The sequence below is a fragment of the Bactrocera dorsalis genome, chromosome 4 (assembly GCF_023373825.1).
Source record: "Bactrocera dorsalis isolate Fly_Bdor chromosome 4, ASM2337382v1, whole genome shotgun sequence".
NCBI lineage: Eukaryota > Metazoa > Arthropoda > Insecta > Diptera > Tephritidae > Bactrocera > Bactrocera dorsalis.
In genome coordinates this window covers 65,018,856-65,034,726 of record NC_064306.1, presented here as the reverse complement: position 1 = coordinate 65,034,726, position 15,871 = coordinate 65,018,856, and the positions used below count along the sequence as shown (strand labels likewise).

At 37.6% G+C, this 15,871-nt stretch overlaps 1 protein-coding gene across 2 annotated transcripts in view; it reads left to right on the top strand.

The window, feature by feature from the left end:
- The window catches only part of LOC105225191 (glutamate receptor-interacting protein 1), a 67,026-nt gene that overhangs the window by 46,080 nt on the left and 5,075 nt on the right, over window positions 1-15,871 (top strand). For both annotated transcript variants that reach the window (XM_049456395.1, XM_049456394.1), the window contains exons 4-7: window positions 4,884-5,153; window positions 7,386-7,576; window positions 7,757-8,046; window positions 11,121-11,284. In XM_049456395.1, coding sequence (XP_049312352.1) covers window positions 4,884-5,153; window positions 7,386-7,576; window positions 7,757-8,046; window positions 11,121-11,284 — 915 coding nt within the window. The remainder of the gene's footprint in view (window positions 1-4,883; window positions 5,154-7,385; window positions 7,577-7,756; window positions 8,047-11,120; window positions 11,285-15,871) is intronic.

The following is a 15,871-nucleotide window of genomic DNA, read 5'->3' as shown; positions in this document are numbered from 1 at the left end:
CTTTAAATTTTGTTTATTTTATGATATTGCCTTCGATCATTATATTAGTTATATTCTCTGAAGTATAACGGTCCTGTTATTCACAAAAATAAGTGTGCAACACTTACCGTTACTTTTTTAGAGCCAATTTTATTGGGATATCTGTTTTTATGAGCGAGCAATAGAATAGTAGTGAACGGTGAGCTGATTACAAACAGATCATTTTTACTAAAAAAAATTTTAAATTTATCACACAAAAAGTAAGTTTCCCAATTTTTTTTATATATTATTCAATGCAAAAAGCAAAACAAATATGACTTTGTCCCTTTTATTGGGCCGGGGGAAGCCCTGTAGTGAAGAAAAACGAGAATGGATTCAATCTGTCATAAACAACGGTAAATCCTACAAGGGAGTGGAAAGACTTGTAGGGTGTTAAGCCACAACGATTCGCAATGCAATTATTTATAAATGAAATACGATGCGGCGCAAGATGGATTATTTCTGAGAATTTTACACGAATAGTTGTAAGATGTGCCAAGACTCGACCTAGAATGTCAGCTATGGAGATTCGGAATGAACTTAACCTGGCCTGCGGTGTTCATACAGTGAGAAGACTTCTACATGAACATAATTTATATGTCCGCAGTCCTCGAAAAGTACCGTTATTAAAAAAAAATCATGTAGCAAGACGTCTTAAATTCATCAAAGACCACTTAAATTGGCCGATTGAGAAATGGCGTAGCATCTTGTGGACAGACGTGTCGAAAGTTATTCTATACGGCGGTAAAGGGTCCTGTCAGTATCTAAGACGCTTCCCTAATACAGAGTTCGACCCCAGATTCTGCACAAAAACTTTGAAGCATGGCGGTTTGAATACCCTGGTTTGGGTTGTTTATATTACAGGCCAAATTTTTTTGTGTAGTCCCAATTTATAAGATTACTGGCATAATATCCAATACTTATAGTGGATATAATGCAGCATATTTTTATGATACTATTTACTGAAGAAAACATTCCGCTGAAAAGGATATTTCAGCAGGATAATGGTCCGAAGCACACCAGTAGGGTGGCAAAGGAGTGGTTTCGGGTCAATGGAATTGAGGACATGGATAGGCCAGCTCAATCCCCTAACCTCAATCCTATTGAAAACCGTTGGGCAGAAGTCAAGAAAGCCGTGTGGAAGGATGAATCCAAAAACAACAACGAGTTGTGGACCGTAGTGCAGCAATCATGGCAGAGCATACCACTAAAAAGATGCCTCAGTCTCGTAGATTCTCTGAAGAAGCGATGTATTGCTGTTATCAAAAATCATGGCCATGCTACCAAGTACTAAGATCTCCTATAGACGAAACTTGCAAAAATCCTCCAGTATTTAAAAAAAAAATAGTACTTTACTACTATTTTACTGCTCCCAACAATTTTCATACATAAACACATCTTTGTAAATAAACATATATTGTACGTATTCAAATCTAAATATTTTTAGTGGTAAACATAGCCTGGTAAATATGATCCACTTTCGCATTTCAATGGATGTTAAAATTGTTTGGCATGTTACATAACTCACAGATATGTAAAGCTCTAACACCCACTACTATTTCAATGCTCGCAGCTGTATGTAAATAAAGAGAAAGGGAGGTTAATAATTCGTTTTCTTGTCAACAAAGTGTATGTATGTATATACCATACAATTTATCCAAATACATATTCATAGCCGATCGGTGGATAGTTTTGTCAATTTTTGGAGAGTAGCGAATCGAACAAGCAACTGGTATAAATATTTTCGACTGGTATAAAATAGAGATGGAGAGAGAAAAAGAGCAAATAAATCATATGCAGTGGTATAATCAAAGAGACAGAGAGAGAGAGAGAAAAGGAGAGGGAGAAAAAAATAAGCCGGTTCTTACTGTTAACGTGGTTTTTCCATACTCGGTTGTCTTTGGTTTAACTGAACAACTTCATACTAGTAATCTTTAAGAGCCCAAACATATGTATGTTCACCAATGAATCTAATGGAGTCACGTAGAAATGCCACCGCTCCCGACAAGTATTGCTTATAAAAGCAAAAATTCGTGGAGAATCTACTCGAAAAATATTTCTGAGACACATTTCGGACTGGGAGTGGAACATTTGTTACAAATGGAGCACCTCAAAAAAGAGTGGTATATGTTTCGTGGCAGAAAATCATGCTTTCGAGTATAAAATTTTTCCTGGAGACCACATTTTTGGTATATAATGAAAAACAGCAAGGCAGAAGTATACTGTTTTTTAGGTTTTATACCAGGTGGGCTAAATTGTTTTGAAAAAATTATATATTTATTTGTTTTTGGCAAAATTTGATTGTATTGTTCAATAAGTTACTATTCGGGTAGAATATAGTTACATTCCAAGTTTTCGATACCTATTTTGTTGCACGATTTGTCGTTTCTTCAGAAATAGATCTTAGTATCCTACTTTCCCACGGTCATTATTTTGAGGTCTAAGAGAAAAAGGTAAAGTCTTCTAACATTAGGCGAATACAGCGGATGGAGAAGCAATTCGAAGCTTATTGCGTGTAATATGTCAACATTTTCCTTTCATTTAAGATAGGATGTATTGCCTCGATTTGAGATTAAGCGGTTCCTACGTTGCACCAATTTTTTGATACTAAATTTTTTGAATCGGTGCGAATGTTGAAAAAGCACAATCCTACGAGTGGTACAAGGTCTTCAAAGACGGTCGAGAGATCGTTGAAGACATTCCTCGTTCTGAGTGACCTTTCCAACTGATGAAAATATTAAAAAAGTGAAGGATATGGTGCTTGAAAATCATAAGGTTAGTGTTAGATAGATGACAGGAGAGCTCGCGTGTCCGTTCGAATGATTTTGGTGGATATTTTGAGTATAAAACGCGTTATTGCTCGACTTGTTTCGATAAAGCTAATTTTTTTCAAAAAGAGTACCGTAAACAGATCACTTTGGACGTGCGTGATCGCGTCAATTCCGATCCCATATTCGTGGAGAGCATTATAATTGCCGATAAGATATTGCTTTATGAGATTAGCATGCAAAAAGTCAGCAATCATCGGAATAGAGGGGAAAAAAGCGAGCCGAAACCAAAAAACCACGTCAATGCCGCTAAAAATCAAGGTGATGCTCATCGTTTTTTTTCGATATCCGCGGTTTTGGTGCATCATGAACTTTTTCCGGAGGAACAGCTGATCAATAAAAGAGTTCTATTTGGTATTTGTGATATTTGCATGAGAATATCCGTCGAAAGTGGCCGGAATTGTGAAAGAACAATTCCATTACATCGAGCCACAATTCTGACTGAATTTAAAGCCAAAAACGTAATAAATACCAGCCATCAACCCACCTTTTCACCAGATTTGACACCGTGTGATTTTTTCTTGTTTCTCAAACTGAAATTGCTACTCTTTGGAACCCTTTTCAGTCGATCGAAGAGATAAAAGAAATTTGTTGAAGGAGCTGAAGACCATCAGAAAAAATGCTTATGAAAAGTGTTTCGAGAACCGGAAAAGTGATTAGTTAAGTGTATCACATCAGGTGGGGATCCTTTTAAAGGCAATAATATAAATATTTAGGAATAATTAAATATTTTGCGTTTTATTTATAATTTCTGGGTGCTTTTTTGTTTCAATATAAGAAAATATTTTTTTTTTGCCCAATTTCAAACTAGGTGTGTCCTTTAAATTCTAGTGCGAATAAATATTACTCAACCAGCTTGGTAATATTGCTCAGTGATGCATTCAGCCTTAAGAGATCTAAATGAAGTTGGAGCTATTTATTTATATTATTTGACAACAAGGATATTTGAATTGCTAAGATAGCAGTTTTTTGATAGGGAAATAAATGGAAAATTGTAAAAATTAGAAAAGAGTTCTACTTTTTAATTTTTTTCGAGCAACTTTTACCTCGGAAAAGGGTTTTTTGTATGCTCGTAATTTTCTTGTAAGTATTTTTATATACCTACACATACATACATACATATGTACGCATGAATATGTATGTGTACACTTTTGTATACGACTTTTTGGCACTCAGCCATTTGGCTACGTCGTTTCGGTCGCATGAATGACTTGATTTGTGGCAGGAGGAAATGAAAATTTATTTCGCTACGCACAAATATAATCAAATTTCACAGCCACGCAGCGAAAGGTGTCACACGTAATAGACATGCGGCGGTGCTTGAGTTGTATGACCAAAGAGAGGACACATTAACAAAGATACATAAATATATTTTCATATATACATATATGTATGTATGTACATATGCACTATATACATATGTATATATGTCTGTATGCATATACTTTGAAGCGGTAATAAAGGTGCGCGGCATTTTATAGGCTCAACTATTGAACACTTCAAGGCATTCATTAAAAATGGCTAAAATTGTAACAACAACAAAAGTAACAACTATGTGCCTATATTTTATAGCTAACGGTGCATTTTTATAGCGATCAGGCCGCCACAACAGACTTCTTTTCCTTTTTTTTCGCATATATTTTTATATTGCTCTGTGTGTGTGTGTGTTTGTGTGTAAGCAATAAAAATGCAACACTTGTCTGCTAAATAAATAAACAGACACAACAGCCTAAACATATACACGCACACATGTACATGTACTTACACACACATACACGCCTCTTAAGTACAATCGGCTGCCCACAATTCGCCTCAATCAGTGCATCGGTGCGTTTCTAATGATTCCACCACAAATTGCAGCGTTTCTTTACGGCTTCACCGTCTAATTGGCAATTTTGTTTATTTATTTATTTATCATTTTCTCCCATATTCTTTCTTTTTTTCCATTGCATGTGCACACAACGACGTTTCATTCATTGAAAACGCCTCGACATCAATTGCATTCACACGTGGCCGTGGGTGTGTGTGTGTGTGTAGAACGTAACGACCTATCGTATCCACCTGTTATCGGCGCGCTCAGTCCACTGGGTCACGCTGCGGACTTTCTAGCGCCCGGCGATCGTATTCATCAAGTCGACGGCATCTCCACAATTGGGCTGAGCAATCAACACGTCATGAGCATGCTGTGCGGCGTTTGCGACGGCTCCACGGGTGCTGGAAACAACAGCTCTGGTTCGGGGGATGCGGCCGGCGATGCGCGCAACATACCCGCGGTGGTGGAAATCGAATATTCGCTGCCCGAATACAGTGAGTATTGTGTTGTTTTAATATTTTTCAATATTTTGTTATTGTTTCAACCTGTAAATGTAAATAATGATGAGCAGCTCAAGTACGCTGCATAACGTGGCACTCTGCAAGTGTATAGTTTGACAACTCAACAGCTATGCAACATGTTGCTGGCAACATTTGTATAAAAACATTAACTCTTAGTTGAGCGCTGAGGTCTAGACGGCACTTAATTGATTTTTATTTTTGTTGGGTGATTGACTAAAGTTTAGCAACATGTTGCTGGCAACATTTGTATAAAAACATTAACTCTTAGTTGAGCGCTGAGATCTAGAGAGCACTTGTTTGACATGCTCATGTTTGTGCTAGATTATTGACTAATTTTTTTTTTTAAATATAGACTGAAGGCCAAAATCGACCTGACTTCGAGGTTTTTTTGAATTAGACATTTAATATATAATGACAGTGAGACAATTCATAGACAAATAAACAATTTGAAAATATATTATGCAATAATTTTTATTGATATAAAGATAAACTAAGACAGCATTATTTACAAGGGGAAAAAATCAAGCGTTTTATTGTCATTAGATTTCGTCCAAGGCTTGGACATCTGCAGTTTCTGAATATGTACTTACTTAGATTCATTTATGTTATAAGATCCAATACTGTTAGGGATAACTGAAGTATAAATAGGTATGTGAAGTATAACTTGTAAAATATCTCGCTTGATAATAAGATCCTGGAAGATTGCCCGATTTCTAATCGTTCACTTTTGAACTGCTAAGCTTTAGGCTCATTTTTCGATTCGCTGGATCAATGCGAGAACTTATAGAGTTGCAAAAGATTTCCAAGAAGGCTGAATCAAACTTCCACAAACCAGATTAGCTAAATTACATTTTTTCGTATCTGTTTAACTCTTTGACTTCAAACATTACTTTGGTGAGGATCAGATGGCAACTACTGTAGGAACTTTGTGGTATGATGAGATCGTCTCATAACTAAAGTAGTTAATTGCACTTCCATTTTTAAGAATCCAGTTTTATGAAAATCTCGAAAGATGTAGAAGTATCTAACACATTCAAAAGATACCAGGATAAGATATATCTATTATACTATAGGAAGCTCTCGAAGATTATAGGTCAATTTCAAATTCAATTTGGGATAGAATTCGCGGTATTAGTAGACGACCCTTAGTAAAGTTTATTTTCCACAAAGTATTAATCTAGCCAGCCGAAGGTTTATAGGCCCTTCGCTTTATAAACTGCTTTTCGAGTTAGGTTAGGTTTAATGGCTGATCCCTCAGCATGATGTGAGAACACACTGCGGATGTTATGTACGTTTCCTTTGTAAAGCCAGATGAAAATCTCCTGTAGAGGGATACCAACTTAACGGCAAAGCGCCCTAAAGCTGTCACATATCAATTTAGGTGGTTTAATTCTCTTTCTGGTTTTTTAACTGGATGCCTGAAAGTATGAGATCCGAGCTGTTTTACGTTTGATTTGGCAAAGGCGGGATATTTGAGAAGGAAGTGCTGAGATGATTCTAACTCATCTTCTTCCAAATAGCTGATGCAGCTAGCATCCGGTAAAAAGTTCCATCTTGCCTTATGAATGTGATCGGATAGTGCCTAGAAGGTACAGTTGGTTTTAGTTCGAAAAAGGAACAAACAACCTTGAGAGTATTGTGAGGAAAGATGATGTATTGTAGACCACTCGACAAAGGTTCCCTTAAAGTGTTGTAAGATGACGCAATATCAAAAAATTTTGAGGTTATCGAAGACATAAAAACAGGTCGAACTGATTCGCTAGTCATAGATCATATGTAAAAAGTGTAAAATCACAAAATCTTAAAAATACAATACCCATAAATATGAAATATAAGTTTTTTTAAACTCATTGTTTTTGTATTCTTTTTTTTCCAACTTCACTCCAACAATGAAACTCTGCGCAATTCCTTGATGAACGCCACAACGCTACATTTCGTTTCGCGCGATCTTCTATCCGATCTGTCGTCACATGTCTTTAATGGAATTTCCACCGCTTCTGATCGACTGTCGAATCAAATCAATCGACACCGGAATCACCAACAATGGCCACCGATGTGCCAACACTTGTGAACGGAATTGAATGTAATCTCAACGCCTTGCCTTGCACCAACCGAACACACTTGTTGTTGTCTGGCACTGAGCTACAATACTTTGTTTATGTGGATTACGAATTGAATACGTTGCGATTCTTCGGCACACTGCAGTCTCCCAGAATAGCTTGTGCGTCACATCGAAATTGGCGCAGATCACTGTGGAACGTGAGAGCGGCTGTTTGGGGCTGACGTTGCGCGGTGGCGGCGATTTTCCATTGATCGTCACGCACGTTCGACCGCATGGACCCGTCTACAAGACCGGACGCATCAAACCGGGCGATCGGCTGCTGCGTGTGGATAATGTGAGTTTTTCATGAAACAAAAAAAAAATATATATGTTTAAGATATATTAATAGTGGCAAATGTTGAGTGCGCGTCGTGTAGTGGCTGTCGTTCGTGCGTTGCGCTTGACAATTTCCACCTGCTCTCGTGAAAGTTTTTATTTTAGTTTGTTTTCTGTTTTGCTCTAATGTTCTTTGTAGCTTTCACTGATTGGCAAGACATTGGCTGAGGCACAACAGATCATCAAGTGTGGCGGCCACGTTTCCGGTTATACAAATCTCACTGTCGAATATGATGTGTCCGTCGTGCAGAGTGTTGAGTTTTCAATGGGACCGCTGCTGATTGAAATCGAGCGTCCGATGAATGATAAATTGGGTCTGGTGTTGTGCAACTATCCGGCGACTAGTCATATGGATCATACGAAAATCGACGAGGTCAGTGCGGCGGGTGTTTATATAGCGAGCATAATGCCAGCGAGTATTGCGGACAGGTGAGTGATTGCATGGTGTAGTGGGGAAAGATTTTCCTTCTAAATAATAAACAAGTGGGGCTCCTAACAATAGTAATTTTAGGTATCTTTGTAAAAGTGGAAGCGGATCGCATATTGATGTTGATTATGTATATTTATCCGTAGTTAATGACAAAAGTCAGTGGCTGTCAATGAAAATGTAGTAGTAGTTAGTGTTGGGAACTATCGAGTGATTTCAACTATCGATTGTTAATGAGTGAATGATTTTGACTATCGAATGAATTTTTTCGTTCATTCATTCATTCATTTATTTAATCAAATTCAATAACTAAGCAAAGGCGTACTCTTCAAACAACAAAAAAGTACTGGAATTTTATTCATTTTTAATTAAACCAATACAAAGGTTTAATTTAATTCAATATTTTAATAAAAAATTAAAAATAGTAAAACACAGAAAAGATATTCAATATCATATAAAATAAATATAAATATAAATATCAGAAGAACGCAAAAAAATATTAATTATATATTAAAATTGCTATTTAAAAATATTATTTGATCTAGCTTTTCACCTTTAAGTCTATTTCTTCTATCATTTATTATTTGCCCAGCTTTAGAAAAAACCCTTTCGGAAGGAACTGAAGTAGCAGGTATACATAAATATTTTTTGGAAAGCTCGTAGAGTTCTGGAAAAGTGGCCTTTTTGCTGTCCCAATAGTTTAAAGGGTTTTGATGTCTCTCAACGAAATTTTGTCTAAGATATTGTTCCAAAGAAATATGTGCATTACCACTAGGGGCGTTGTAACAAATAGTTTTTGCTTCCGCTACTTTTTGGTCAAGTAGAGTCCAAAGAGATAATTTACTTTTATCAGCGGGTAATTCTATTACTGGCGCTGTAGCAGTCCTTTGGTTCCGCTGTATGAATGTATGACCCAATTCAAATGTTTTACTATTGATGCTGCAAATAATACCAACAGTTAAAACGGTTAAGTGAATGTATACATAGCTACAATTTCGAATCGCAATACATAACCAAGTTGCCAACCTACTTAATTCAAAGCCATTGGATTTTATCAAACCGACTAGAAACTGTCATTTAATCTTGCCAAATACCGATGACCATATGAATCTACTTTAGTCATCTTATTAATTTGGCGATGCCTCCTACATTATCGCTTTATAAGTCTATATTTATTATTATTAATACTTTTCACTTAAATCTATTTTAAGCATCTATTAACTTCTACCACTCATACATGCATTCAATTTAATTTCCATTATCACACATAATTCAACATAAATCATTCAACATAATTTTGAAATACACGCAATTTAAGCATTATTCGTACATTTGCTGAATATTAGACCATTTACTTGAAATGGAATAAATGAATTCGTACAAAAAATCTTTGCTAGAAATCTACTTCCATAAAATCATTCATTCGAAAAATCATTCAATAGCGAAAAAATACTAATGAATAAAAAAAATAGTAATGAACGAAAAATTAGTAGCGAACAAAATATTCGTTTTGAACGAAATATTGGTATGAACGAAAAAATTCGAATGAACGAAAAAATAATAATGAACGAAAAATTAGTATCGAACAAAATATTCGTTTTGAACGAAAAATTGGTATGAACGAAAAAATTCGAATGAACGAAAAAATAGTAATGAGTGATTTCTTGAAAACTATCGAATGAATGAAAATTGCTGAACTATCGAATAACTTGATTGTTTTTATTCGATAGTCCCCAACACTAGTAGTAGTAGCACCTATTGGCAAGAGTTAGAATTACTAAGGATAATTCAGGTAAATAGGTTGATTTCTCTTGAATATACGACTAATCCCACATGAACTGCCAGAGATGCTTGGCTGTTGTGATGCCCAGACTCCTAGGTATAGATCAAAAAGACCAATATATATCAACAAAACCGCCTAGAGTCTGCAACAAATTTATTAACACGGCTAATACCAATTCCAGCCAATTCGCCGGGTTCGTAAAATGTATGACAACCGAGATGCTTAAACCTTAGCCTAACGAAAGCTGGACAGTGGAGAGATTAGTGTCTTGATGCTTCCACCTCATCTTCTGCATAACTACTTTAACAAGTTGGGTCCTTCAGAATCTTTAGTCTCACTGTGTCCAATCGGACAATATCCAGTTAGGAAGTCTATCATTGCGGTAGTGTGATCCTTGCTATTATAGACAGAAGTTCAACCGAAACCCCTGCTGTCGGATGACTACCTTCCACGCCGAGGTACTTAAGTCCTCATTTTGGTTTTTGATGCTCCGGCGAAGAAATACCGTCATGCTACGCAGTAGCGGTATCTCTTCACCTTTCTTCAAACACAGGACTGGACCTTGCGAAACCCTCCAGCTTCGGAGCGATCTCCGCTAGCCAGGTGGCTGTCTTTTTGTCCTGACAGTCGGCTAATAGCAGACCTGCTCTGAAGTATGCTCCATGGAATGAGCCCGTGTATCCACACCCCAGAAGATTTCGTTCATTATACAATTCTGATCACGCGCATGCTCCGGCGAAAAATCGTTCAGGGAGCTAAACTTTCGTTCAGGGTCATACTCAAGGAATCAAGGATTATTGTCGATTTTTTTCATATTCAGCGGAGTCTTTTATTCAACAAGCAAACAACTTTTAATAACATGCGATCCAAAATATTGGTTATACCTGACACTGGATATGTCCCAACCTTTCAACGAACTACGAACAGTTCAAGGTTTATCTCATTTCATGATGAAATTCTCAATATTGTCCTCGAACAAGATCATCTTGGATTCCTTTTTATTTGAAGTGGCAAAGTTTTTCTTTGTCTTCTGTGATCGCTGAGAAAAAGTTTAACTCACAGGATATCTATTCAAATTACACCAAAGGCTCTTGGAAGCAGGGCAGCTAAAAGATATTTTTTTAATCAAATATGGTATCTAAAGAGACTTTGATATTATTAACCGTTATTTCTTCATACTACCAACAGCTGTTTGTTCATCACATCTCAAACCCTTTCTCTTAAATCTTCACTATTTTACAATATGACTTTCCTCCAGCTAATATGCAAATAAAGCTCTGTTTTCCATTGCAGATGTGGCGCCTTGTCTGTGGGTGATCAAGTGCTCTCCATCGACGACACCATAATCGAGAACTCAGCCTACAGTCCGGACGAGGTGATGACAATGTTGGATGCGAACACGGGACGCGGCTACACACAGATGCAAATTATGCCGGCGCACGCGTTGACGCGAAGAGGTACGTTCACACATGTCATACGAATATGGTATATACCGTTAGAGACAGTGCTTGGGCGAAGCAGTGCATGGATGTGTGTTGTGTCTGCGACTTGTGAATTCTCTCAACGAAAATGTTCACTTCTACATTTTGAAGTTGTTGTTTTTTTCTTTTTGCCGCCGCTTGTCAGCGTCGCGTTGACAGCTGAGCGCAGCCGATTTGTTGACATATAATCGTGTTGTTGTTGTACCTACAACGTTTCGCATTCTAGAATAGTGAGTTTCGGCGCTGGAATTTTGTCCAAAATTTACAAATGCACCGTTCTTCGCTGCGTGTTTTTGACTAATTACAAAAACAAAGTGTTGCAAGCTTTTGATTTATGCGACATTTGCATGTCGTGTGACAAGTAACAATGGCATTGTCATGTTGCTGGTGCAATGTTGCACGTCTGTTGACAATATTTTGCGGTAACGTGCGTTGGCTGGCGCCTAAGTGATGTGCGATCAAAAAGTGAGTTCCTCTTGAGTGAAGGGTTACGGGGTTATAGCGGCAGATTTGAAACATTTACACTTTAAATTTTAGATTGACATTAGATGCATTTTTATAAACTTTCTTATCCCAGAAAATTAGAAAATACCCTAGCCTTTCCACTTACTGTCATCAAAAGGGGATTGTCTCGTGCGAAGCTGTTTTCTTATTTTCGTTGGTAGTCGCCAAACCCAGCGCACAAACCTAGCGTGGAGATGTTTCGCCTTCTTACCTTAGATCGCCTTCAAACGGTTGCTTGTTGTCTACCCAGAGGATACTTGGTCTAAGTCGGAAGTCTTGGTCGGAAGTCGTGAGCTGCTAGAGCCATATATAAAGGATTCGTTTCTGTCCACCTCCAAGTGAGTGGCACTCTTTCCTTACTTTCGTTAACTTCTACATATGGCTCCATCTTCCGTCAGGATCGGGAAGGATCTTTCCGAGCCGTTCGATACCAAACGAGGTTTCAGACAAGGCGACTTGGAGCTAAATAGAGTAGATACAATCTTCTACAAGAGTGTACAACTGCTGGCGTACGCCGATGCTTTCTCCACGTTTAACTAAGGAGCGAAGTAAATGGGTCTGGTAGTAAACGAGGGAGATTCTTTCTAATTTCCAAAAATTTTGCAAAAACGCCTTTTACTTTCTTGTTTCAGCGCCTAACCACTTTTGCAGTTTTGAATTCTGATGTGCAAGTTTTAAGACCCGCCAAAATGATTCAAAACGAATAGGTTTAAAAGCCAATGATCTCCCTTTATCTCTTTCACACATCTTTTTTCTCACTTTTTCCTTTCTCCCTCTATCCTCTATCTATCACAATTGTGAAATATTTTGAAAAACCTAGAAAGAACACTCCAACTCAACTTCCCTTGGGCGAAGTTCCCACAAAAAAAAAAAAAACACCAAAAAACACTGCCATCTCCACTAAGAGTTTTCCGCAATAAAAAAATCGAATTAAGCAAACGAACGTTCACGAAGTAACAACAGATTATCAACGCAATAATTACGGTAAATTTATGTTTTTAATTTCTAAATGGCACACGGAAATGTAATAAAATTTAATAAAGTCCCTTAATCAAAAACAACAACACCAACATTTGTTGTTGCATATCTCGTTTGATCAAAAGAAATGTGTTTTGAAATAAAAACTTAAAAATAGCAAATGGCTTTATGCCACAGTGCCGCTTGTCACACTCGAAGTGTGTCTCACCGATTTAATGGAGTTTTCACAAAGCAACAACGCTAAGAACTTAATCCGCGCGTTGCTGCATGGCTACATGTACCACTGTATTTACGATTCCCTACGCAAGCCAATTTGTTTTTATAAATGTGTATGTATGTATGTACGTATGTGTCTGTGTGTTATTTTATGATCGCCAAATGTCACAAATTCATATTGACATAAGTCAAATTGCGGCTGACAGTGGCTCCGCCAACACTTCGCTTTACAGATCTGCGGCGCAGATCGTTTTGATGTGGGCGCCATCGCTGTTTGCGTGTTTATCCACGCTTTTTTAGCGTTTTCATATTACTTTATGTTTTATGGCGGCCGCCAATTGGTTGTATACTGGCTGGTAATTTGGAGATTATGCGTTATTGGAACCACAATTCGCATGCGATGTACCGCAATGAGCGCAATTTTATTTGCTTGGAATATGTGTGTATGTATTTATGACTTGCAAAATTATGGTTGTTTATTTTTTCTGAATGTAGAATTATATTTACTGTTGAAGTTATGTGCCGTAGCACGTAAAAGTATACAATAGGTTGGTATACACGGCGTATGAGTAATATCAGGCTTTAATGAGAGGTTTTGTTAGATAATTCCGGAAGTAAAAAAGAAATACTACCGACACTTAAATATATAAAATATATAATTATAATATATATAACGATAATACCCTTCACATGTGCATTTCTTATAGCGAAAAAGGATATACAAATATCTTTATCTTGACTTTGATCGCTCAGTTTGTATGGCAGGTCCTATATGGTGTGGCATTTCGATATGAACAATATATTCGTATATTGTAGCATGTCTTGGACAATATTCCATACCATATTTTGTAAGCAATGCTGATAATTAAAACGTTTTCTGTCCAAAACCATGATTTTAATCGTTCAGCTTGTATGGCAGCTATATGCTATAGTGGTCCGATCTGAAAAATTTCTTCAGATAATTTAGTGTTGTCTAAGGCTATGAGCCATACAAAATTTCGTAAAGATATCTCGTCAAATAAAAAAGTTTTTTCATACAAACACTTTGTTTCAATCGTTCAATTTGTATGGTAGCTGTATTTTATAGTAGTCCGATATCGGTCATTCCGACAAATGAGTAGCTTCTTTGTGAGTAAAGGATGGGTACGAAGTTTCATCGATATCTCAAAAGCTATATATATATAAACCGTCGTACTGGCATAGCTAAATCGACTCAGCTCACACTGATTATTTATATACAGTTGAACTTCCATAACTCGAAGTTTTCCATAACTCGAACTCTTGAATTGGCAATGGAAGCCAAATTTCGAAGTTTATTTTTTGTAGATTATGGTGATTCGAGTTTGGGAAGTTCAACTGTATACCCCATATAGTGTCTCCAAAGTTTCCTTTTGGTTGCTACAAACATCGTGACAATTTTGTGTTTTTGGAAGTTATTTTGCCTCTGAAGTGTCACAGGTGGCATTGATGAGGACTGTCTTCTGTCGGTCCTCGGCCTTTTCATTGTTCACTGCTAATGCATTTTTTAATTTAACGGTATATACTTCAGTCTCTTCCATCGAAGAACCTCATTCAGGATCAGCTACCACTTTTCAAACATCGGTATAGACGTGGCCTTCTAACAAAGTGCTACAAGTTATAATAACCTTAGTACAAACTAATTTTCTTCTGCGCTTTCAGCCTACTCTCTAACTCTCGATCATATATTGTGACAAAAAAACACTCGGATATTGTAACTAGATTCCCGGGGTAAATTATATTTCACAAGAAATGCATTTTGCTAGTTGACTAAGACTGCCCTTAAGCCAAGCCAGGTCCTTCTGCACCTTGTCTTTCCAATGGAGTCGGAGGAGGGCGGGTACTGCGTCGAATACTTTCAGAACTGGAGTGTTTTTGTCCATACATACGATATAACCTAGCCAGCGCAGCCGCTGTCTTTTAATTCGCTGAACTATGTCAAAGTCGTCGTATATCTCATATAGCTCATCGTTCCATCGAATGCGATATTCGCCGTTGCCAACGCGCAAAGGACCATAAATCTTTCGCAGAACCTTTCTCATCGTCCATGCCTCTGTACTATATAGCAGAACAGGAATAATGAGTCATTTTTCTAGTTTGGTTTTGTTCCACGTTGGATTTCGAGGCTGACGTTGTTGTTGGTGTTAATACTGGTTTCAAGATAGATGAAATTATCTACGACTTCGAAGTTATGACTGTCAACAGTGACGTGGGAGCCTAGCCGCGAGTCCGACAACTGTTTGTTTGATGACAGGAGATATTTCGTCTTGCTCTCGTTCACCATCAGACCTATTTGCTTCGCTTTCTTTTTCAGTCTGGAGAAAGCAGAACTAACGGCGCGGATCTTGCGGCTAACATTGTAACTTCGCTATTTAGTTCTGTCACTTGAATTATTTCCTACAGCAGTAGATTGAAGGAGTCGAACGATAGGGAGCCGCCTTGTTTGAAACCTCGTTGGGTATCGAACAGCTCGGAGAGGTCCTTCCCGATCCTGAAGGAGCTTTTGGTATTGCTCAACGTCAGTTTACACAGCCGTGTTAGTTTTGCGGGGATATCAAATTCAAATTCAGACAAAGAGCGAGTCGATCCTTTTGTGCGGGTCTTTTGCAAGACTTTCCAGGTCTTAAGCCACACTGATAAGGTCCGATTAGACTGTTGATGGTGGGCTTCATTCTTTCACTCAGTACGCTTAATAAAACCTTTTATGCGATGTTGAGGAGGCTTATCTCACGGTAGTTGGCGCAGATTGTGGGGTCTCTCTTTTTGTGTATTGGCCAGAGCACACTTAAATTGCAATCAATTTCTACAAGAGTATGCTCCGGTCTTGAAACCTTCTGTTAGTCGCCG